The sequence below is a fragment of the Pavona decussata genome, unplaced genomic scaffold, assembly GCF_977016875.1.
Source record: "Pavona decussata unplaced genomic scaffold, jaPavDecu1.1 SCAFFOLD_102, whole genome shotgun sequence".
Taxonomy (NCBI): Eukaryota; Metazoa; Cnidaria; class Anthozoa; order Scleractinia; family Agariciidae; genus Pavona; species Pavona decussata.
In genome coordinates, this window is record NW_028145517.1 from 185001 (window position 1) to 209550 (window position 24550).

At 36.7% G+C, this 24550-nt stretch overlaps 3 protein-coding genes and 1 long non-coding RNA gene across 4 annotated transcripts in view; 3 read left to right on the forward strand and 1 right to left on the reverse strand.

Annotated features, from left to right (window-relative positions):
• The window catches only part of LOC146471445 (polyprenol dehydrogenase-like), a 20170-nt gene extending 14918 nt beyond the window's left edge, over window positions 1–5252 (forward strand). Inside the window, exon 7 of the mRNA XM_085119965.1 lies at window positions 4148–5252. Within this exon, the coding sequence (XP_084976091.1) occupies window positions 4148–4327 (180 nt within the window). The 3' untranslated portion in view covers window positions 4328–5252. The remainder of the gene's footprint in view (window positions 1–4147) is intronic.
• A 116-nt stretch (window positions 5253–5368) lies between these two features.
• On the reverse strand, window positions 5369–24448 carry LOC146471447 (uncharacterized). Its single transcript, XR_014866660.1, has 4 exons — window positions 24390–24448; window positions 23886–23953; window positions 5965–5980; window positions 5369–5532 (listed from the first exon to the last, which is right to left on the reverse strand). It is a non-coding gene; the product is annotated as an uncharacterized LOC146471447 (long non-coding RNA).
• Window positions 13275–15018, forward strand: LOC146471449 (retinol dehydrogenase 11-like). The gene is made up of 2 exons (XM_085119977.1): window positions 13275–13389; window positions 14347–15018. The coding sequence occupies exons 1-2, from the start codon at window positions 13321–13323 to the stop codon at window positions 14524–14526; spliced, it is 249 nt and encodes an 82-aa protein (XP_084976103.1). The 5' UTR covers window positions 13275–13320; the 3' UTR covers window positions 14527–15018.
• The window catches only part of LOC146471448 (uncharacterized), a 217558-nt gene continuing 206282 nt past the window's right edge, over window positions 13275–24550 (forward strand). Inside the window, exon 1 of the mRNA XM_085119968.1 lies at window positions 13275–13288. The gene's annotated coding sequence lies outside the window, so the exon portion shown is untranslated. The remainder of the gene's footprint in view (window positions 13289–24550) is intronic.

The window sequence follows — 24550 nt, forward strand, 5'->3', positions numbered from 1 at the left end:
TTTTCATACCCTCAGCTTAGTATGCAAAGTAAAATATCAAAGAAAAACGTATTTTTGTGCCCTGGGTGATCAGTGAATTGACTTATTTTCCACATAACATCGTATTCACAAGTACAGGTACAGTACAGGAACAAGTAGCGAGTCACTCGAAGTCTTCATCTCCCATCTCCCTTACTAACCATTGGACTCAACCCTCCGCGCATCTTTTTATTTTAACCAGGAGTTATCTTTCCTCTGTTCCCTTATTGCATTCCATCATTGCTAAGCCAGCTGTATAATCTCCAAAATAGCAATAGCGAGAAGCGTGGAGGAGAACGCGTTTCTTTTTTTTTTTTTTCGCCTCAGTTGAGCTTGCAGAGCAAAATATCAAGGAAGAATGTATTTGTGCCCTGGGAGATTAGTCAAGTCATAATTTCTACCAAATATCTTATTCAAAGGAAATTTAAAAGCTTATTACAAAGTGCGACAATTTGTTATCACAAAGTGCGACAGCTAAATTTATTACAAAGTGCGACAACTTGTTATTACAAAGTGTGACAGCTATTTTATTACAAAGTGCGACAAGTGTTATTACAAAGTGCGATAGGTATTACAAAGTGTGACAGTTTTATTACAAAGTGCGACAGAACATGGCTCGATATATTTGAACGTTTACTTTAAAATTAGGGCGTACTGTTTACAAATATGCGCTACGAATGAATTACACGAGTCGAGAACAAAAAACTCTAGGAATATTTCTCCTAAAGAAATAATTCTAGTCCCTAACTAAAATTTAAGAAAAGAATACAGGAAAAATTATGTTTGGTTAAGGTTGTGGCCTGAAATATTTCAGCGAGCGTTTAAAATTAGAGCGTGTTCTAATGTCTCTGTGAATATTTCTCCTACAGAAATAATTCTACTCTCTAACAAACGGACAATACAGGAAAAATAATGTTTAGTTGTGCTCCGAAATATTTCAGTGAGCGCTTAAAGTTAGAGCAAGTTTACAAAACTAATATGCGCTGCGAATTGCGAATGAATTACACAAGTCCAATACAAAATGCTCAAAACAATTCATAACTCTGTGAATATCTCTCCTACAGAAATAATTCTAGTCTCTAAGTAAACGTTAACAAAAGGAAAATACAGGAAAAATAATATTTGGTTGTGGTCCGAAATATTTCAGTGAGCGCTTAAAATTAGAGCGTGTTTACAAAACTTATGCGCTGAGAATGGCGAATGAATTACACAAGTCCAACACAAAATGTTCAAAACAATTCATAACTCTGTGAATATTTCTCCTACAGAAATAATTCTAGTCCTCAAGTAAACGTTAACACACGGAGAATACAGGAAAAATAATGTTTGGTTGTGGTCCGAAATATTTCAATGAGCGCTTAAAATTAGAGCGTGTTTACACGAAAGCGCTGTGAATTGCGGATGAATTACACAAGTCCAGGACAAAATGTTCAAAACAATTCATAACTCTGTGAACATTTCTCCTACAGAAATAATTCTAGTCTCTAAATAAATGTTAACAAACGGAAAATACAGGCAAAATAATTTTTAGTTGTGGCCCGAAATATTTCAGTGAGCGCTTTAATTTAAAATTAGAGCATGTTTACAAAACTTATGCGCGGCGAATGGCGAATGAATTAGAGAAGCCCAACACAAAATGTTTAAAACAATTTATAACTCTGTGAATAATAATTCTAGTCTCTTAGTAAACGCTAACAAACGGAGAATACAGAAAAAATGTTTGTTTCTGGTCCGAAATATTTCAGCGAGCGCTTAAAATTAGAGCGTGTTTACAAAACTTATGCGCTTAGAATGGCGAGTTCCACACAAAATGTTCAATACAACACATAAACTCTGTAAATGTTTCTCCTACAGAAGTTCATAAGTAAACGTTAACAAAAGGAGAGTACAGGAAAAATAATGTTTGGTTGTGGTCCGAAATATTTCAACGTTTACTACGTTTTTACAAATGAGCGCCGCGAACGAATTACACAAGTCCAACACAAAACATAACTCTGTGAATAGCTCTGTAAATGTTCAAAATCAGTTTATCCACGAACATTTGTCGTATGGCAACGATTTAAGTATTTGTGTATAATTTGAGGTATGTTAAATCTAGAAAATTACCGACAGTTGCCTGCAAAATTGAATTCAATTTCCATGCGACGTGGAGTTGCTTGCTCACCCAGCTCACCACATGTTTGTTTTCAACTGACATTTCGCCTGTTTGTTCGTCGCTCTCGGGCTTCAAATTTGCTTATTAGTCGCCTGCTTTCTCGACATATGTAGTTTGACAACATATTCAATGCATACAAGAAATAACTGTTGTTCCAAATTCGTTTGTTTTTCTAAAAGAAGTAAGCCATCCCACTTCCCGCTAAAAAAACGCGGGTTGCCGCACAGGTTGAGTGTGACATTTCACGGTGGCTTACATAGAGAGGCGGACGTTCGTAGGGACGGTCGGACAGTGACGTCATAACCAAATTCGCGCGCCCGCCTCCGGCATGCGGAGCTCCGCTATTACCACAATCCAGTTGACTATTTTCTCTCTGGAAGGTATGCATACATTTTATTCCATATAATTTCTTCACATATTTTTACAATTCTATATAATTATACATAGTTTACACTTAAATTTGTTGTGGACTGTTCAACTAATATTACTACGTACAACTCACGGTTAAATGGAAGTTCAATAAAAATACGGTGAGGATAATATCTTTCCATCTTGGAAGCCCCAACATACACATTCAGCAATGTATCTCCAAAGAGTTTGCAGTTCAGTTATACATGAAAGAAGATATAAACATGAAAAAATCTGCTATCCTTATAACTATCTAGAGCGTTTGTTGCGCGTTTTTCAGACAATCGCTGCAGGGAATTTCAGATACTAGTGACGATGTACTTGCAGCGGTTCGGGTAGAGCGACAGGTTTGTCAAGTTCTGTTCGATCGACTCTTCATACATCCTTGGAGACCTAGGGTCAGTCAGTCGGGAACGGGCGAAATGGCGCAACGAAAGGTTTCGTCTCGCCATTTCGCCCGACCCCGACTTCCTGCCCCTTGGTCTCAGAGGATGCTCTTGACACAAAACACGTAGACATTGCTTCACCGCTTGACGATAGTTTGTGCTGAAAGTGAAAAAGATTACGGGATTAAATGCACCACTCACAACAGGAAGAAAGTAGAAGCAAGTGATTTCATTTCACGCACGTGCATTTCAAAATAGTGTAGGAGAAATATAACGACGTAGGATGGAGTCCAACAGACGACAAAAACAAAATTGATGGATATCAAGATCTTTATTACTCGTCGACTCTGTTCAGCTCTCCTTGTGTTAATGTGGTTTTGGATCACCGGATTTGTTCGTCGCAAGGCTTTAATGATACAAAAACTGAGAATCGTAATGATGAGGAGAGGAACAAAGTAATATAAAACAAAAAACGATATGTCGAGTGCGAACATTGCTAGGCTGCTCATGTCAGTAGTGCAAAAATATGGTCTTTCAACGTCTGTTGCCATTCTTGAAAAATACGACCCGGGAATACCGATTCCAATCGCTAAAATCCACGTGATGGAAATAGAAATCGCCCTGTTTTTTCTTGTTATCGTTTTCGCTTTCATGGGCAGCACAATAGCGATGAATCTGTCCACAGAAATGAGTACAAGGCTTGCAATCGATACTGTGTACGAAACATATGTTACGAACATACTGAATTTGCACAAAAGTGAGGTCATTGAAGGTTCAAATACAGAATATGTGCTTCTTGAGTACAGTACCCAATAAATAACAACTGAAATTGCATCGGAGACCGCCATGCTTGTGATAAAGTAGTTTGTGCTGGTCCGAAGGTTTTGTGTTTTTAGAAAAGCCATACAAACTGAAGCTCATTTGTTAACTGTCATGTTAATTGTCATGTTAAACGCCATCTAAGAATTAGAGACATTTGTATGGAATTTGGGCGACTTTTGACAGGTCACAGCCTGGTTACTGCACAATGAAACAAAACCAAACTTGGTAAACTAGGGCCCTGTCCCTTTATGGACTTCGGAACGGGCAACAGAGAGGTTGCCTGCAGGCTACTGAAAAGGCGCCTGCTTATGCAGGGTACCAAATCCTCACTTGTAGTTTATTTTGTTGTTTGTTGCAGACTCCCAAGCAAGGAGCAGACAACAGTCTTTATGTAGCCTTATCACCTGAGTTGGAAGGTACTGGAGGGCAATACTTTGTTAATTGCCTTTCAGTGCAGTCCTCGGATGAATCTTACAGAGAGGATGTCCAGAGAAGACTCTGGAAAGTCAGTTGTGAGCTCACTGGAATTCCAGAATGAAGTATAGAAAATTGTCCTTGAAGAAACAAGATTACAGGCTATTTATAAGGTATAAACAGCATAATTGATGTGATATACATTGTTAAACAAAATCAAAATATATAGATTTCTTAAAGAAATTAAAAGTTAGAAAGGGGAGTCGGAGCTTAACTCCCTTGCGGACTGGTGGATTTTTGTAGCATTGTTATTGTATGTCTGCAGTACAGTGTCCACAATTTGTAAATGTCGAAGAAAGTCGTTTAGAGCGCTCCTCATTCATCCGACCTGATTTGAGAAACCAGGGGCCAATTGTTAACAGGCTATTTTCAGGGGACAATACTTAGGATTTATTTTAACGTAGAAGTGTGCTTCGTCAATCTAACTCGCAGAAGTTTCTAGTTCCGCCTCAGTAGCAACGACATTGTGAAATCACTCAAAGAACAAAGTTACTTCTTTTTGCGAAGATTCCCTGTAATTAAATATCTGTCCTTTGCTTGTTTGTTTGGTTTAGTTTCACTAGATCGTTAACCTCAGTTACCAGACAAAAAAATGTTAGAGAGCAGGGATGGCGTAGAGGTGAGCGCACTCTCCTCCCACCAATGTGGCCCAGGTTCGATTCCCGAACTCGGCGTCATTTGTGTGTTGAGTTTGTTGTTGGTTCTCATCCTTGCTCCGAGAGGTTTTTCTTCGGGTATTCCGGTTTTCCCCTCTCTTTAAAACCAACACTTCTAAATTCCAGTTCGATCTGGGAAGTGTCCGCAATTAGTGCTCTGCGTTAAATACAGTGACAGTTACATAAAGGGATTTATTTTATTCATTTATCACACGTGGACGGCTGCATTGAGTACTTTGCGGCATTCCGCTAATTGACGACAAAATCAACATTCTTTGGCTTGTATTTGTTTGTTTTATTCTTTTACAGTTACTTGGTACATGGCTGTTTATATATTAGCCCTGATTGATTATTTACTGATTAAAGCGCTTTTAGTACATTTTAATTGTGCAAGACATTCAGTTTTCGCTGGTGAGAAAGCCTAGCTTCCTTCCTTGTATAGTATTAAACTAGTGCGGCTTGCAAAACGTGTCATAACAATTACAACGACAGCGTCGGCATACAAAACCCTCACCACAAGGTGGGGAACGGGCATTACACAAGCTTTGTACATTTACTCCGAAGCAAAGCGGCTCCTCGTTTGCCGAACATTCATCGCAGCTAGCATACGGGTCTGGAAGATTGACAAAGACAACAGTTTTCAGTGATCGAATACTATCAACATTTATAAATTATTGTTTAGTAACTTATTATTTAATTAACATAATCGATATCATTATCATCATCATCATCATTATTATTATTATTATTATTAGTATTATTATTATTATTATTATTATTATTATTACCGTATGTTCTTACGTTTTCTTCAGTGGATTGTTAGCATTAATTCAGAAAGTTTCGTAAATGACAGGACCAAATAAATAAACTTAAGAAGTAAATAAAATGAGACAAATGAACCACAGATATAACTTTGAGCAAACGTTTCTGCATCCAAATATTTCATAAACGACCTCTTACGTCTACGAGAGGTGTAGGCCTGCTGGAAACCTGATACTTCGTTTAAATAACGTGCCCTTCGTCATATAAAAGTAAAGCACCTTACCTAAGTAGGGTTCGAGCTGTAGAAACACAAGAGAAAACAAAATAACTAATGAGCTGTTGCGGATACAAATCAGGCACGGAAGGGTTTTGTTTATGTTTTTGTTTGTTTCTCCAAGTGTAATAAGTCTATCGTAAAATCCCGGTTGTAAGCCTTGGGCTTACTCAATTTCGTCAGGGGTTTTCGATGGGCTTATATCCGGGAGAGGGAAGGCGGGGGAGGTTACAGGCGGAATTAAAAAACTTTCGAGACAAGCTGATAAAAAAGTAGGTAATTCCAATACAAAACCAAATTCGAAACTCTAAGTATTTAAACTGTAACCATAACAAAAAACAAGATCATAGAAAAGTTTCTTTTGCTAATAGTCGTGGAAGTGGAAGACTAGGTTCCATTAAAAACAAAAAACGTAATTCTTAAAGAAGAGTAGCTTGGGCAATCTTACAATTTTCATCATCCATAGTTTTACACAAATACGGGATATGTTGTCGTATCTCCTTGTTTCAATCAAATAGCAATCAAAAGTTTGTGCCTGCTTATTCTTAGTTTCACTAATGCTTTCCTAGAAGCGTTTTTCCTTGTGAGATCTAGGTAAGCAGAGGAGCATAAGTTTTTTTGATTGTGCCAAATAAAAGTTGAGTTTTTCATTTTTCCGATTCAGTATGTTTTTCCCGATGTGAACTCAGTCATGCTTTTGTGCATGCAATTATCAGAACACTCACCATGCTGAGCGGCTCTATCATACGCATTGACAAAATAAAATTGGAAACCAACTTGGATAAAAACTTAGGTAGGGAAAAGGCCTTTTTATCTCCTAGGAACTACGCTAAATCAGACGAACTTACCGGTCCAGCAAGCGCACAAGTGAAGAAGGCCATGGCCAAGATCAAAATAACAACAGTCTTCATCGCAGCTAAATAAACACAGATCACAAAGGTAATCAGAGTTATCTTAAAATAAATCACGTTATCGTTAGTAGCTGACTATAGTTTGTTTTTTGTTGTAGGTAGTACAAGATTCTTTAGCTTGAAGTCGTTAAAGTAAAAAGTGTTAAAGAACAAAGCCTTGCGGATAGTAATAGTAGACGAAGGGGTTTTAATGCAACTACAAGGAGAAAATCATGTTGCAACGTATAATTAACACGGATTTTGTTAAGGAACTAAACTTGAAAAGCCTTTTTTTACCTGTAATTTTATGGGGGGTTTTTTCTTTCTTTTTTTTTTTTTGTTGGCGTTTACCTAGACTAACCTGGTAACTGAGGTTTACGAACTGGGCCGAGACATGGAGGTTAATCGGTCACTAATCCAGTACTAGTAAATGAGAAAAAAAAGAACAAAAATATGGTGACAACATCATACCTTTGGTTTAGGTTGCTTGCCAAGATCGGACCAGTCTTTGTGGTACGTGCACAGTGACTTCACAAGAATATAACGATATTAATAAAGTTTCACCTTTATATAGTTTTCTGTGCTTAAAGGTGTCAAGTGTCTATAACATGACTTAGCAAAATATCGTCAATAAGATCGGGACAGTGTCAACAAAAAAATTGATGAGTCTGTACCGGGGATCAAAGTTAAGAGGTTACAGATCATTAGCCAAAACATGACGCAATGATTGCCTTGGCCACAAGTTCACTGATCAACTAAGAAACACACTTGCGGAAGTATTTTTTTGCTATATCATGTATGAAGTGTTTCCTACAAAGTACACGGCATACTAATTTGCAACGCACATACTGAGCAAATTCCGAAACATTTGTTTGTTTGTAGCGATTTGCTTCGGCAAGGAACGTTGCAGTGTTCCATATGTGTGTGTGTGAATAGACATTTTCGGAACCTTTATAAAGAAAATTATCCGGCGATATTTCTACAACGTTTCCTATTTTGCGGGGGCGTTAACTGTAACTAACTTATAACGCACTTACGTCAAATTACGTCAACTTCCCTGATCAACTAAGAAACATACTTGCGGAAGTATTTTTTGCTATATCATGTATGAAGTGTTGCCTACAAAGTACGCGGCATACCAATATGCAACGCACATACTGAACAAATTCCGAAACATTCGTTTCTGGTAGCGATCTACTTCGGCAAGGAACGTTTCAGTGTTCCATATGTGTGTGTGTGATTGGAAATTAATTAATCGGAACCTTTATAAAGAAAATAATCCGGCGATACTTCTACCACGTTTCCTATTTTGTGGGGGCGTTAACTGTAACTATGGCGTTTAATTATGCACTTATGCCAACTCAAGTTGTTTATACTTTATTATCATACAGATTTAGTATACTTGGTCCTATCCGGGAGTATATCATTGGAGATATACTTTTGGTGAATAGTTCCTGTTTTTAATGCTTTATCTAAATTAAAATTTAATTTACAGCATAGTTTGTCCCTGATAAATTTAATTTTATGATACGCGGTTGTCGTAACGATATATCTATACTGTTGGACATCGCATTGTTACCGTTAGTGAGAATTCAGTAATGATCACAGTTGCTTAGTAACCATCCATGGAGTTTACCGCCTATATCGTACGGTGACCGTACATTTTCAGTGCTGGTGGTCTTTACGGCGGCTTGATTCAATGGTCATTTACATTTTCAATACCTAATGAGTCTTTACCGGGTCAACTGTGATTTTTTCGATTCTTTTCTTCAAGTTTTTTGGTAACAACCCAATATATTTATAAACAAGAAACGTCAATAAACTACTCATATTCTTTCATGTATCATATCCTACTTGACTTTTTGTTGTTTATAATTTACAGCGTGTTGCGTGCTATCATATAGTCTTTCTGCATAATAACGTTTGGCTTTAAATGAGAAGTAAATTAAATACTTGAAGTGTGTTGTTTCAAACTGATTGATATCAAAAGACGAGAAAGACGGCCGACAGAATTAATAGCACCATGCAGGACTTTCAGTCATGCCTGTCAGGTTAAAGTTTTGCAGGTCTTGTTGCGAAGGTAATCGCTATTAGTATGAATTTTTAAATATCTATTGATCACATAACCTGGCAACCTTTCTATTAAAGAATGAGCAGTCGACATGCAGTGCGGTATTTTTTTGCATTTAAATAATTCATTTAAAATTTTGCGCGCTCGGTTGCAATAATGACAGCACAAATACTGGCCGTTCAACCATATATTTATAACATAAATTTTTTCGTAATTTGGAATCAACTGAATCAACATTCAGTTCATCGTTTCAATATTCGAGTAGGAAAGAAAGTAAATGCGAGATCCCGATCTTGAATGTCATCATCATAATTCAGAAAATTGCAGGCTCAAAGACTAAAATTTAAAAGAAATATATAACCGAGTATTAAAAAACATATACATAAGAGAATTGTGAAATTCTGAAAACTGCACTTTATATATTGCCACAATCCAGTTGACTATTTTCTCTCTGGAAGGTATACATACATTTTATTCCATATATTTTTTTCACATATTTTTACAATGCTATATAATTATACATAGTTTACAATCTTTGAATTTGTTGTGGAGTAAGGAAATTCAGCCATCTTTCGTGAAAACAAGTCTGTGACTGTTCAAACTAATATTACTACGTACAACTCACGGTTTAATAGAAGTTCAATAAAAATACGGTGAGGATGATATCTTTCCATCTTGGAAGCCACAACATACAGATTCAGCAATGTATCTCCAAAGAGATTGCAGTTCAGTTATACATGAAAGAATATATAAGCATGAAAAAATCTGCTATCCTTATAACTATCTAAAGCGTTTGTTGTATAGTACCATTAATGCTTTTTTTCAGACGATCGCTGCAGGGAATTTCAGATAGTAGTGACGATGTACTTGCAGCGGTTCGGGTAGAGCGACAGGTTTGTCAAGTTCTGTTCGATCGACTCTTGACACATCCTCGGAGACCCAGCGTCAGTCAGTCGGGGACGGGCGAAATGGCGCGACGAAAACTTTCGTCGCGCCATTTCGCCCGCACCCGACTGCCTGCCCCTGGGTCTCCGAAGATGCTCTTGACACAGAACACGTAGACATTGCTTCAGCGCATAACGGTAGTTTGTGCTGAAAGTGAAAAGGATTACGGGATTAAATGCACCACTCACAACTGGAAGAAAGTAGAAGCAAGTGATGAAAAGCATTTCACGCACGTGCATTTCAAAATAGTGCAGGAGAAATATAACGACGTAGGCTGGAGTCCAACAAACGACAAAAACAAAATTGATGGATATCAAGATCTTCATTACTCGTCGACTCTGTTCAGCTCTCCTTATGTTGATTTGGCTGTTGTTTTGGATCGCCGGATTTGTTTGTCGCAAGGCTTTAATGATACAAGAACTGAGAATCGTGATGATGAGGAGAGGAACAAAGTAATATAAAACAAAAAACAATATGTCGAGTGCGAACATTGCTACGGTGCTCATGTCAGTAGTGCAAAAATATGGTCTTTCAGCGTCTGTTGTCATTCTTGAAAAATACGACCCGGGAATACCGATTCCAATGGCTAAAATCCACGTGATGGAAATAGAAATGGCCCTGGTTCTTCTTGTTATCGTTTTCCCTTTCATGGGCAGCACAATAGCGATGTATCTGTCAACAGAAATGAGTACAAGGCTTGCAATCGATACTGTGTACGAAACATATGTTACGAACATACTGAGTTTGCACATTGTCATTGGTAGTTCATTGAAGGTCATTGAAGGTTCAAATACAGAATATGTGCTTCTTGAGTACAGTACCCAATGAATAACAACTGAAATTGCATCGGAGACCGCCATGCTTGTGATAAAGTAGTTGGTACTGGTTCGAAGGTTTTGTGTTTTTAGAAAAGTGATGATCTCAAGGGTGTTGCCGATTAGCGAAACGAACGTGACAGCAGATATGGCTGCGTAGAATGCTGCTTTAAAAGCGAATGATACTTGCATGTTGTAATCATAAAGATGGAAAGAAGCAGTCGAGTTGTTCATGTTGATATGACGATGTAGATAGTAGTTAGCAAGCTGGAGATTGAGAATTTCCTCGATTTGTTTAGCTCATGCCGAGTAAAATTGAGTTGTCGAAATACGAAATGAGCTTCAGTTTGTAAGCCTTACAAACTGAAGATCCCGGTAGGTAGCAGGGCACCTCTCGCTTAGCCACAGAGCTAAAAGGCGCCAAAAGACCCTGTTACAATATAATTGCTCTATGTACAGAAAATCTTGTTTAACAAAAACGCACTTTACTGTCTTTCTATTGGACCTTCCTCATTGTCTGGTAATTGTTTTCCGCTCTTTGTTTAATTTAAAAAGGCATTTGCTTTAGTGCTTTGGGCAACAGGCAAACAAACATTTGAACATTCTGTTCTTTTGATTCAGCTAAAAGAACACCGAATAGCTGACATGTGGTGGAGGAATAATGCGACAAGAAATAATGTTCTATACACATAATTTGTTCCGTACTCTGACGTGCATGTATGTATGTTTTTTTTCTTCAACTTCATTGCCTAAATAGAAAAGCTCGATTCACAAATTTGGGTGTTACAAATGTTTCAAAGAAGGCATTACTCTCACTTCCAACTCCAAACTGTCCTATTACCTCAAAGTAAAATGAAAAAATCCCTCCTGACGTTTTGGAAGTTAATTTAGAGAAGACTTCTCAGTCTCAGCAGAATATGCACAAAATAATTGCTAGTGAAAAAAAAATAAAACTTAACATTAACAACGACACTTGTTTTTCAATACATACTCTGACTTAGAGCATCGTAGACCTAGTTAAAATTAAGTAAAGTAAATGCTCTTCCTCAGTACACACCACTGCGCTCAGTCCTTTTCCTGAACTAATCGTGTGACGTGTTTCTTTTCTTTCTTTTTTTTTTTTTTTGGTTAAATCCTTTATAAAACCATGAATAAAGAGTTGCATAATATTGGAGAGAACAGCTGTACTTTTGTGGAAACAGACGAAAAAAACCAAGCTTTTTTCCAGTTTTCTAAGATCGATAATTCATAATTTAGATAGTTCTCCAGTCCAAATTAAAAACCGTATTTCGTAGTTTTCAACACGGAATTAAGAATTTTCAACTACTAAATAGTGAAAGCAGCTGTATTAATTAAAACACTTCTTTTCTTTGTTTCTTTTTCAGCCGAACCAAATGAAATATAGCGGTCATTCAGCTCCTTAATTACACCAGTTTTATAGTGTGCGGTTTGAAATACAAACATATTTGACAGTTTTTTTTAAAACTACCCTGGTAGCAGAGGTTTCTTTTTGGCAGGTCTATTGCGACGTGTACGAAGTCGTTCTCGTGTTTTGTATTTCACGTAGTCGACTGAGGAGGTAAACAAGCCGACTACGCGAAATACAAAAGACGCGAACGACTTCGTACACCTCGCTACAAGACTTGCGAGAAAAAAACCTCTGCTAGTAGGGTAGCTTTTGCTTTTGCTTTTGCTCCAGAAAATAACCAATTTTGCTTGTTTGTCTGATCTCTTAAGTAATTGTTTACCTTTTCGTTCGCGTGCTACAAAATAGTAACTCGGATTAGTCATACAAGGAAAGGTGGCCCCAGTCATTGGCGCGTTGGTTTGATTTTTGAGTTGCGCTTTTTGGTAGGAACGATTTAATCGATTTCTTTGAATTTTAAGAAAATTTTATTTGCATCTTGATGGGAATAAAAACGTTTCAGATATGAACATATTTCAAAAACTTCAAATTCAGTTGTGGTGGAAGCTTTAGTCGTGAACTCAAAACCATTATTGAGCATTTACTGATTTTACTGAATTAAGAAGAAAACGCGTCAAGCATGTTTTCTTATAATCTTCCCTTTTTTGAATCATTTATCACATTATCACTTCCGTCCTAAACAGACGTCATACATGTATACAGTCAAGAAATTATTTTGCGTTTTTTTTTCTTCATTGTCGCTAACAGAGTTCTAGGGAAGTATCCTTACAAACCAGAAAGTTTCTTCAGGGACGATGTTTTGATCAACGCCTCCCAAAAAAAAGTTATTCCCTTCTTTTTCAAAGAAATGAACTTAATTTCTAGAAAAGGCCTGATTATAAAACACTCATATTTGAGTTATCGTTCTGAAAAATTTACGTATTGACATGCATGGCCCTGCATTCCCTACATTTGATGCAAAAAAGGTGCTCTCTAGAAACCACGCCCTGCTACAACAATCAAGTGTGGCGTTGATTTTTAAATCTATTTAGTTTTAGAAGTATAAATAAATGAATTTAATAGCCAACAATGAAATTTGCTTTTAGGACTATGATTAGGCCTAGTTCGTTTTCAATTTTGCGTCACCAATTAGATAATTGCACTGCGATTATGACGTAAGTATTTGTCATTTGTCGAACTTTTCTTAAGTTTTCGCTTTCATGGTTTCCATCTCAAGCTATGGACATTAAAGAGTTGAACTCTACACCCTCACTTGAAAGACTTAATGAAAATGAAATCGAAATGAAGGTAGGTTACACGCTACTTTTTTCACTTTCGGTAAAGAGAACAATTCTTATTGTCCCCGAATGAACACACACAACTTAAAGAAGCGAACGGTGCGGTTTACAGTAGATACGACATAACTGGTTTTTGGTGTAAACTAACTTATGTAACTTGGCTTCATATTAAAAAATTATTAATAACACGGAAAATAAGTAATATAAGATTACTTTTTTGTGGCGTTGCTTGCGCCTTTAGGCCTAGTGCGAGATTCAATTAATCAAGTTTCAAATCATAAGCGAGCTAACAAGCTTTCGCGTAATAATAAGGAACTGAACATATGAAGGAACTCTTGCAGACTGAACCTGAAAAGGTAGCCTGCAAGCAAGCTCTGAGACTGAGGTCTTACGTGAAACATAGCAGCAAGCAAAGCAAACCTCGAGAAGATTGTGGTGCTCGCGCTAAATCCTTTCGCAGCTGACCTAATTGCCCGTTCTGACAGAGTTTAATTAGAGACTGGGGAAGATTTTTTAAATTTTCATTTAATCAGAAATTGGAGTCCTTCAAAAGAAAGACCACATTAAAATTAGTAAGTTTACCAAGTTTGATGTTCTGTCGTTAGATTACAACCATGTAGAAGGCTTTCAAAAATCAGAAAAGACAGAGACTTTGTATGGATTGGGGACGCCATCTCATAATTAGAGACACTTGTATGGAATTTGGGCGACTTTTGATAGGTCACAGCCTGGTTACTGCACAAGGAAACAAAACCAAACTTGGTAAACTTACATATTTTTATGTGGTGTTCTGGCGATGGTGTTTTTCTTCTTATGATGCAATTTGAACAATGTATAAACTAGGGCACAGTCCCTTTATGAACTTCGGAACGGACAACAGAGAGCTTGCCCGCAGGCTACTGAAAAGGCGCCTGCTTATGCAGGGTACAAAATCCTCACTTGTAGTTTATTTTGTTGTTTGTTGCAGACTCCCAAGCAAGGAGCAGACAACAGTCTTTATGTAACATTATCACCTGAGTTAGAAGATATTGGAGGGCAATACTTCATTAATTGCCTTTTAGTGCAGTCCTCGGATGAATCTTACAGAGAGGATGTCCAGAGAAGACTCTGGAAAGTCAGTTGTGAACTCACTGGAATTCCGGAATGAAGTATTGAGAATTGTCCTTCAGTAAAGAAACAAGATTACAGGCTATTTATGAAGTATATACAGTATAATTGATGCGATATATATTGTCAAACAAATTCAAAATATATAGGTTTCTTAATGAAGTTAAAAGTTAGAAAGGCGGAGTCAGAGCTTTACTCCCTTGTGGACCGGTGGGTTTTTGTAGCATTGTTATCGTATGTCTGAAGTACAATGTCCACAATTTGTAACTAACTGTCGAAGAAAGTCGTTTAGAGCGCTCCTCATTCATCCGACCTAATTTTGAGTAACCAGAGGCCAATTGTTATCAGGCTATTTTCAGGGGACAATACTTAGGATTTATCTTAACGTAGGAGTGCTTCATTAATCTAGCTCCCAGAAGTTTCTAGTTCAGCCTCAGTAACAACGACATGGTGAAATCACCCAAAGAACAAAATTACATCTTGTTGCGAAGATTCCCTGTAATTAGATGTCTGTCTCTTGCTTGTTTGTTTGGTTTAGGTATGGGTCGCAATGGGGAAAAGTCAGCGACTTTACCTAAGAAAAACCACACAAATGCGAAACCGCAACCGGAAAGCAAAAACGTGCGTCAAACTATTAGGGTCGCACAGGGTGGAAGAAAAATTGCAGTGATTACACTTTGCACAACTGAAGTGGACCAGATACGAATCTCATTCATTGTTTTCGCGATGTCGTCCCACGCTTTTCGGGCCGCATCCTTGCTTTCAAGGCGGTCAAAATTCTCGGCCCATAATCTTATTAACGTTTTCTTTTCATCGTTAGTTTCACTAGTTCGCTGACCTCAGTTACCAGACAAAAAAATAAATAAATGTTGGGGAGCAGGGATGGCGCAGTGGTGAGAGCACTCGCCTCCCAACAATGTGGCCCAGGTTCGATTCCCAGACTCGGCGTCTTATGTGTGTTGAGTTTTGTTGTTGATTCTTGTCCTTGCTCCGAGAGGTATTTCTCCGGGTACTCCGGTTTTCCCCTCTCCTCAAAACCAACACTTCTAAATTCCAATTCAATATGGAAAGTGTCCTCAAATAGTGGTTTGCGCTAAATACATTGACAGTTACATAAAGTTTTGTAATTTATTTATTCATCACACGTGAACGGCTGTATTGAGTACTTCGCGGCATTCAGCTAATTAACGACAAAATCGACATTGTTTGGCTCGTATTTGTTCGTTTTATTCTTTACAGTTACTTCGTACGTGGCTGTTTATATGTTGGTAGCCCTGATTGATTATTATTTTACTAATTAAAGTGCTTCTAGTACATCTTACTTGTGTCAGACATTCAATTCTCGCTGGTGAGAAAGCCTAGCTTCAGTCCTTGTATACTAACTAGTGTCGCCTGCAGAACGTTTTAAAACAATTACAAGGACAGCGTTGGCATAAAAAACCCTGACCACAAGATGAAAAATGAGGACCACACAAGTCTTCTTCCAGTGGGAAGCACTTCGGCTTCCCGTACGGACAGTAATGGCAGTCAGCATTCGGGTCTGGAATTTCTGAAAAAGGCAACAGTTTTCAGTGAATACTGTTAGCATTTCAGTATATTTATTACATTATTGTTGACTTTTTATTTGTTTATCATAATTGATATCATCATCATCATCACCATCACAATAATAATTATTATTATTATTATATTTTTCATTATCGTTATCATCATCTATTATTATTATTATTATTATTTTTATTATTACTATTATTATTATTATTATTATTATTATTATTATTATTATTATTATTATTATTATTAATATTATCATCATCACTGAATGTTCTAACGTTTTCTTCAGTGGCTTGTTAGCATTAATTCAGAAAGATTCATAAATGTCAGGACCGGATAAAAAAAACGTAAGAAGTAAATAAAATGAGACAAATGAACCACAGATACAAGTTCGAGCAAACGTCTCTGCATCCAAATATTTCACACATAATAAACGACCTCTAAAGGCTACGAGAGGCATAGGCCTGCTGGTGGCCTTAAGCCGTGATCTAAGCCTGATACTTTGTTTAAATAACCTGCCCTCGGTCATTAAAAAGTAAAGCACCTTACCTACGTTGAGTGCGAGCTGTAGAAACACAAGAGAAAGCAAAATATGTTATTAATACCTTGTACATGTAAACCTGTTAAACTGAATAACTCATGAGCTGTTGTGGATACAGATCAAACAAGGAAGGGTTTTGTTTTTGTTTGTTTTTCCAAGTGTAATTTTTATACCGTAAATCCCGGTTGTAAGCCTTGCGCTTATTCAATTTCGTCAGGGGTTTTGGATGGGCTTATATCCTGACAGTGGAGAGTGGGACGCGAGGGGCTTACAGGCGGAACTAAAAAAAACTTTCAAAACAAGCTGACAGTAAAACGTACGTTATTTCACTACAAAACCAAATTCGAAGCGCCAAGTAATTAAACTGCAACCATAACAACAAACAAGATCATAGTAAAGTTTCTTTTGCTAATAGTCGTGGAAATGGAAGGCCAGGTTCCATTTTAATAAAGACCGTACCTCTTTAAGAAGAGTAGCTTGGGCAATCTTATAAATTTCATCATCAATAGTTTTACACAAACATTACACACCCTTACATTATGGGGTATGTTGTCGTATCTTCTTGTTTCAATCAAAAGCTTGTTGCTGCTTATTCTTAGTTTCACTAATGCTTTCCTAGAAACGTTTTTCCTTGTGAGATCTAGGTAAGCAAAGGGGCATAAGTTTTTTTGATTGTGTAATAAAAGTTGAGTTTTTCATTTTTCGTTCAGTATGTTTTTCCCGTTATCAACTCGGTCATGCTTTCGTGAATGCAAACACTCATCATGCTGAACGGCTATAACATACACATTGACGAAATAAAATTGGAAACCAACTTAGATAGATTTTGTCCTAGGAACTACGCTAAATCAGACGAACTTACCGGTCCAGCAAGCGCACAAGTGAAGAAGGCCATGGCCAAGATCAAAATAACAACAGTCTTCATCGCAGCTAAATAAACACAGATCACAAAGGTAATCAGAATTATCTTAAAATAAATCACGTTATCGTTAGTACCTGACTATAGTTTATTTTTTGTTGTAGGTTGTACAAGATTCTTTAGCTTGAACTCGTTAAAGTAAAAAGTAATAAAAAACAAAGCCTTGCGGATAGTGATAGTAGACGAAGGGGTTTTAATGCAACTACACGGAGAAAATCATGTCGCAACGTATAAATAACACGGATTTTGTTAAGGAACTAAATTGGAAAGCCTTTCTTTACCTGTAATTTTATGAGGTTAATCGATTGCTAATCCGGTAGTAGTAAATGAGAAAAAAAGAACAAAAATATGGTGACAACATCATACCCTTGGTTTAGGTTGCTTGCCAAGATCGGACCAGTCTTTGTGGTACGTGCACAGTGACTCCACAAGAATATACCGATATTAATAAAGTTTCATCTTTATATAGTTTTCTGTGCTTAAAGGTGTCAAGTGTCTATAACATGACTTAGCAAAATATTGTCATTAAGATCGGGACAGTGTCAACAAAAAAAATTGATGGGTCTGTACCGGGGATCAAAGTTAAGAGGTTACAGATCATTAGCCAAAACATGACGCAATAATTGCCTTGGCCACAAGTTCACTGATCAACTAAGAAACACACTTGCGGAAGTATTTTTTTGCTATATCATGTATGAAGTGTTTCCTACAAAAAACGCGGCATACTAATTTGCAACGCACATACTGAGCAAATTCCGAAACATTCGTTTATTTGTAGCGATTTGCTTCGGCAAGGAACGTTGCAGTGTGCCATATGTGTGTGTATGAATGTACATTTTTGGAACCTTTATAAAGAAAATTATCCGGCGATATTTCTACAACGTTTCCTATCTTGCGGGGGCGTTAACTGTAACTAACTTATAACGCACTTACGTCAACTTACGTCAACTTCCCTGATCAACTAAGAAACATACTTGCGGAAGTATTTTTTGCGCTAATGATGTATGAAGTGTTTCCTATAGAGTACGCGGCATACCAATATGCAACTTACATACTGAACAAATTCCGAAACATTCGTCTCTTGTAGCGATTTGCTTCCGCAAGGAACCTTTCAGTGTTCCATATGTGTGTGTGAATGGAAATTAATTAATCGGAACCTTTATAAAAAAAATTATCTGGCGATATTTCTACCACGTTTCCTATTTTGAGGGGGCGTTAACTGTAACTATGGCGTTTAATTATGCACTTATGTCAACTCAAGTTGTTTATAGTTTATTATCATACAGATTTAGTATACTTGGTCCTATTCGAGAGTATATCATTGGAGATATACTTTGGTGAATAGTTCCTGTTTTTAATGCTTTATCTAAATTAAAATTTAATTTACAGCATAGTTTGTCCCTGATAAATTTAATTTTATGATACGCGCTCGACGTAACGATATATGTTTACTGATGGACTTTCATGCATCATTGCATTGTTACCGTTAGTGAGAATTCATTGATGATCACAATTGCATAGTAACCATCCATTGAGTTTACCGCCTATATCGTACTGTGACCGCATATTTTCAGTGCTGGTGGTCTGTACCGGGCGGCTTGATTCGATGGTTTAACATTTTCAATACCTAATGAGTCTTTACTAGGTCAACTGTGATTTTTTCGATTCTTTTCTTCAAGTTTTTTGGTAACAACCCAATATATTTATAAACAAGAAACGTCAATAAGCTACTCATATTCTTTCATGTATCATATCCTTCTTGATTTTTTGTGGTTTAAAACGTGTTGCGTGTTGTCATCAAGTCTAAAATGGGAAGACAATTAAGTACTTGAAATGTGTTGTTACAAATATTGATATAAGACGAAAAAGAAGCCGGCACAATTAATAGCACCAGGACTTTTGATTCAGTCATGCCCGTCCGGTTACTCCGTTTTGTAGGTCTTATTGCGAAGGTAATCGGTATTGGTATGAATTTTCAAAGATATATTGATCACATAACCTGGCAACCTTTCTATTAAAGAATCACTTGATAGCTCTTTAAGTTTGCGGTATTTCTTCATTTAAAGAATTCATTTAAAATTATGGGCACTCGGTTGCAATAATGACACCACAAACACTGGCCGTTCAACCAAATATATTTAACTTTAATTTTCTCGTAATTTGGAGCTAATCAACCTTTAGTTCACCTTTTCAAAATTCGAGTAAGAAAGAAAGTAAATGCGAGATCTCGAAACTTGAATGTCACCATCAAAATTCACAAAATTACAGGCTCATAGACTAAAATTTAAAAAATATATATATATATAACCGAGTATTAAAAAACGTATATATAAGAGAATTATGAAATTCAAAAAAAAACTAAGCTTTATATAATATATATATTTCGCCAAGCCTAAAAGCGGAGCTCCACAATTCCTTTTTAATATCATTTATATACATGCTACTCTGCTTATTGTTTGAACGTATTGCTGAATTCCGATGACGTTCGAAGGACATAAAACACTTGAGGATGAAAAAATTACGCTTTCTCTCAAATATTTCTCCTATGGAAACTATTAATGCACTTGTTTTAAGTTTTAAATGCGTACAATAAAGAAAATTTGGCTACAACGTAATGTTTTCCACGCGTGCAATTTGGACACTCGGATAAAACTAAAATTTTTATTTCAAAAGTTATTACTCTGTAAATATTCCTCGTACAGAAATATTTATAGTATCATAATAAATGTTACAAGAGAAGAAATAAAAGAAAAATAATGTTTGGTTATGGCTTGTTCTGTCGCACTTTGTAATAATCATCGCACTTTGTGATACCTGTCGCACTTTGTAATAAAACTGTCACACTTTGTAATACCGATCGCACTTTGTAATAACACTTGTCGCACTTTGTATAATAAAAAAGCTGTCACACTTTGTGATAGCAGGTTGTCGCACTTTGTAATAAATTAAGCTGTCGCACTTTGTAGTAAGCTTTTAAATTTCCTTTGAATAAGATATTTGGTAGAAATTATGACTTGACTAATCTCCCAGGGCACAAATACATTCTTCCTTGATATTTTGCGCTGCAAGCTCAACTGAGGCGAAAAAAAAAAGAGGAAAAAAAGAAAAGAAAAAAATTTTTTAGATAAAACTAGTGAGCAGCGCGTCTGCGAACTCTTACAGTTGTAAAACGCACTGCACCTACGCTAGCGGATTTACATGTTGGAAACAGGCGAAAAGGTGTGCAAAGTGTTACATATTGTGTGCTTGACATAATTCTGGGGCCCACAGTTTTAGCTAAAACACCTTTTCGCCTGTTTCCTACATGTAAATCCGCTAGCGTAGGTGCGGTTTTACGTAATGTAAAATTTATTTTAGTCTTTTAGGTACGTACATATACAGGTCACTTATGTTGTATTGTAAAACTCCCTGACGAAGTGTGCGTTAGTCACACGAAACGCATAGGAGAAAATAAATCGTTTTACAACTGTAAGAGTTCGCAGACGTGCTGCTCACTAGTTTTATCTAAAAAAAGTTTCTTTTTTATACCCTCAGTTTAGTATGCAAAGTAAAATATCAAAGAAGAACGTATTTGTGCCCTGGGTGATCAGTGAATTCACTTATTTTCCACATAACATCGTATTCACAAGTACAGGTACAGTACAGGAACAAGTAGCGAGTCACTCGAAGTCTTCATCTCCCATCTTCCTTACTAACCCTTGGACTCAACCCTCCGCGCACCTTTTTATTTTAACCAGGAGTTATCTCTCCTCTGTTCACTTATTGCATTCCATCATTGTTAAGCAAGCTGTATAATCTCCAAAATAGCAATAGCGAGAAGAGTGGAGGAGAACGCGTTTTTTTTTTTTTTTTTTTTTCGCCTCAGTTGAGCTTGGAGAGCAAAATATCAAGGAAGAATGTATTTGTGCCCTGGGAGATTAGTCAAATCATAATTTCTACCAAATATCTTATTCAAAGGAAATTTAAAAGCTTGTTACAAAGTGCGACAATTTGTTATTACAAAGTGCAACAGCTGAATTTATTACAAAGTGCGACAACTTGTTATTACAAAGTGTGACAGCTATTTTATTACAAAGTGCGACAACTGTTATTACAAAGTGCGATAGGTATAACAAAGTGTGACAGTTTTATTACAAAGTGCGACAGAACAAGGCTCGATATATTTGCACGTTTACTTTAAAATTAGGGCGTACTGTTTACAAATATGCGCTACGAATGAATTATTCATACACACCTTTCAATTGCTGCGAGAGGTTTTTCTCCGGGTACTCCGGTTTTCCCCTCTCCTCAAAACCAACTCTTCTAAATTCCAATTCGATATAAAAAGTGTCGCCAATTAGTGATTTGCGCTAAATACATTGACAGTTACATATAGTCATTTATTTTATTTATTTATGACACGTGGACGGCTGCATTGAGTACTTCAAGGCATTCAGCTAATTAACGACAAAATCAACATCTTTGGCTCGTATTTGTTCGTTTTATTCTTTACAGTTACTTGGTACATGGCTGTTTATATATTGGTAGCTCTGATTGATTACTATTTTACCAATTAAAGCGCTTCTAGTACATCTTACTTGTGTCAGACATTCAATTCTCGCTGGTGAGAAAGCCTAGCTTCAGTCCTTGTATACTAACTAGTGTCGCTTGCAGAACGTTTTAAGACAATTGCAAGGACAGCGTCGGCATACAAAACCCTGACCACAAGGTGGACAACGAGTATTACACAAGTCTTCTCCCAGTCCGTAGCAATTCGGCTCCCCGTTCGGACAGTAATGGCAGTCAGCATTGGGGTCTGGAATTTCTGAAAAAGGCAACAGTTTTCAATGAATACTATTAGCATTTCAGTATATTTATTGAATTATTGTTGACTTACTTATTATTTGTTTATCATAATTGATATCATTATCATCATCACCATCACAATAATAATAATAATAATAATAATAATAATAATAATAATAATAATAATAATAATATTAATAATAATAATTATTATTATTATTATTGTTATTGTTGATATCATTATTATTATTATTATTATTATTATCATTATTATTATTATCATCATCACTGAATGTTCTGACGTTTTGTTCAGTGGCTTGTTAGCATTAATTCAGAAAGATTCATAAAAATCAGGACCGAATAAAAAAACGTAAGAAGTAAATAAAATGAGACAAATGAACCACAGATACAAGTTCGACCAAACGTCTCTGCATCCAAATATTTCACACACAAAAAAAAAGAACTCTAAAAGCTACGAGAGGCTTAGGGCTGCTGGTTGCCTTAAGCCGTGATCTAAGTCTGATACTTTGTTTAAATAACGTGCCCTCGATCATTAAAAAAAAAAGCACCTTACCTATTGTACCTATTGTACCTATTGTGGGCGGTTCGATCTGTAGAAATACAAGAGAAAGCAAAATTTGTTATTAATACCTTGTACATGCAAACCTGTTAAACTGGATAACTCATGAGCTGTTGTGGACACAGAATAAGCAAGGAGGGGTTTTGTTGTTTTTGTTTTTCCCCAGTGTAATTAGTATACCGTAAAATGCATGTTATACGCCTTGGGCTAATATACATTTTGTCAGGAGTTTTGGGTGGGCTTATATCCGGGGGAGAGGGCGAAAGGGAGGGGGGGGGGGGGGCTTACAGGCGGAATGGAAAAATACTTTCGAAACAAGCTGATAATAAAACGTACCAAATTCGAAGCTCTCAGTAATTAAACTGTAACCTTAACATAACAAACAAGATCAAATTTTGATCTAGGTTCTTCTTTACAGGGCTTTACATTTCACAATCGCCTTGTTCATGATCGTTAATGCCATCGTCTCAGACGATGACGGTCATCCGTTTTAAGGTGAGACCCCACATCTTAAACCATTGAACGCTTTCTTTCTACGGTATTTGACGAGATAGCATAAAATCATTGTTCCGCATTCAGGGGTGTTTACATAAAGATGGGCCTATAAGCGCGGGGTTGCTTATAACCAGAATAAAGTTTTTGTTTACAAATAGGCGGGCTTATAATCAACCAAGGCTTATAAGCGGTGGGCTGGTTGTTGGGGAGGAGGGGTGGGGAGGGGGGGTGAAGGGGTGCTTATATTCGGATTTTTACAGTAACTACATTGAAAACCTAGAGGTCGATCATCACAGCAGAGTGGTGGTCCTTCAAGATTCCCACGCATTTCATTTTTTTCAAAAGTTCCATTCAGTATGTTTTTTCCCGTTATTAACTTCATGATTTTGTACATGCAGTTATCGGAACACTCATCATGTTGAACGGCTCTAACATACACATTGACAAAATTAAATTAAAAACCAACTTAGATAAGGAAAGGTCCTTTTTTTCTCCTAGGAACTACGCTAAATAGGGCGAACTTACCGGTCCAGCAAGAGCACAAGTGAAGAAGGCCATGGCCAAGATCAAAATAACAACAGTCTTCATCGCAGCTAAATAAACAGAGATCACGAAGGTAATCAGAATTATCTTAAAATAAATCACGTTATCGTTAGTAGCTGACTATAGTTTGTTTTTTGTTGTAGGTAGTACAAGATTCTTTAGCTTGAACTCGTTAAAGTAAAAAGTGATAAAGAACAAAGCCTTGCGGATAGTGATAGTAAACGAAGGGGTTTTAATGCAACTACAAGGAGAAAATCATGTCGCAACGTATAATTAACACGGATTTTGTTAAGGAACTAAACTTGAAAAGCCTTTTTTTGCCTGTAATTTTATGGATTTATGTTTTGTTTTGGCGTTTACCTAGACTAACCTGGTAAATGAGGTTTTGAAACGAACTGGGCCGAGACATGGAGGTTAATCGGTTACTAATCCAGTACTAGTAAATGAGAAAAAAAAAAGAACAAAAATGTGGTGACAACATCATACCTTTGGTTTAGGTTGCTTGCCAAGATCGGACCAGTCTTTGTGGTACGTGCACAGTGACTTCACAAGAATATAACGATATTAATAAAGTTTCACCTTTATATAGTTTTCTGTGCTTAAAGGTGTCAAGTGTCTTTAACATGACTTAGCAAAATATCGTCATT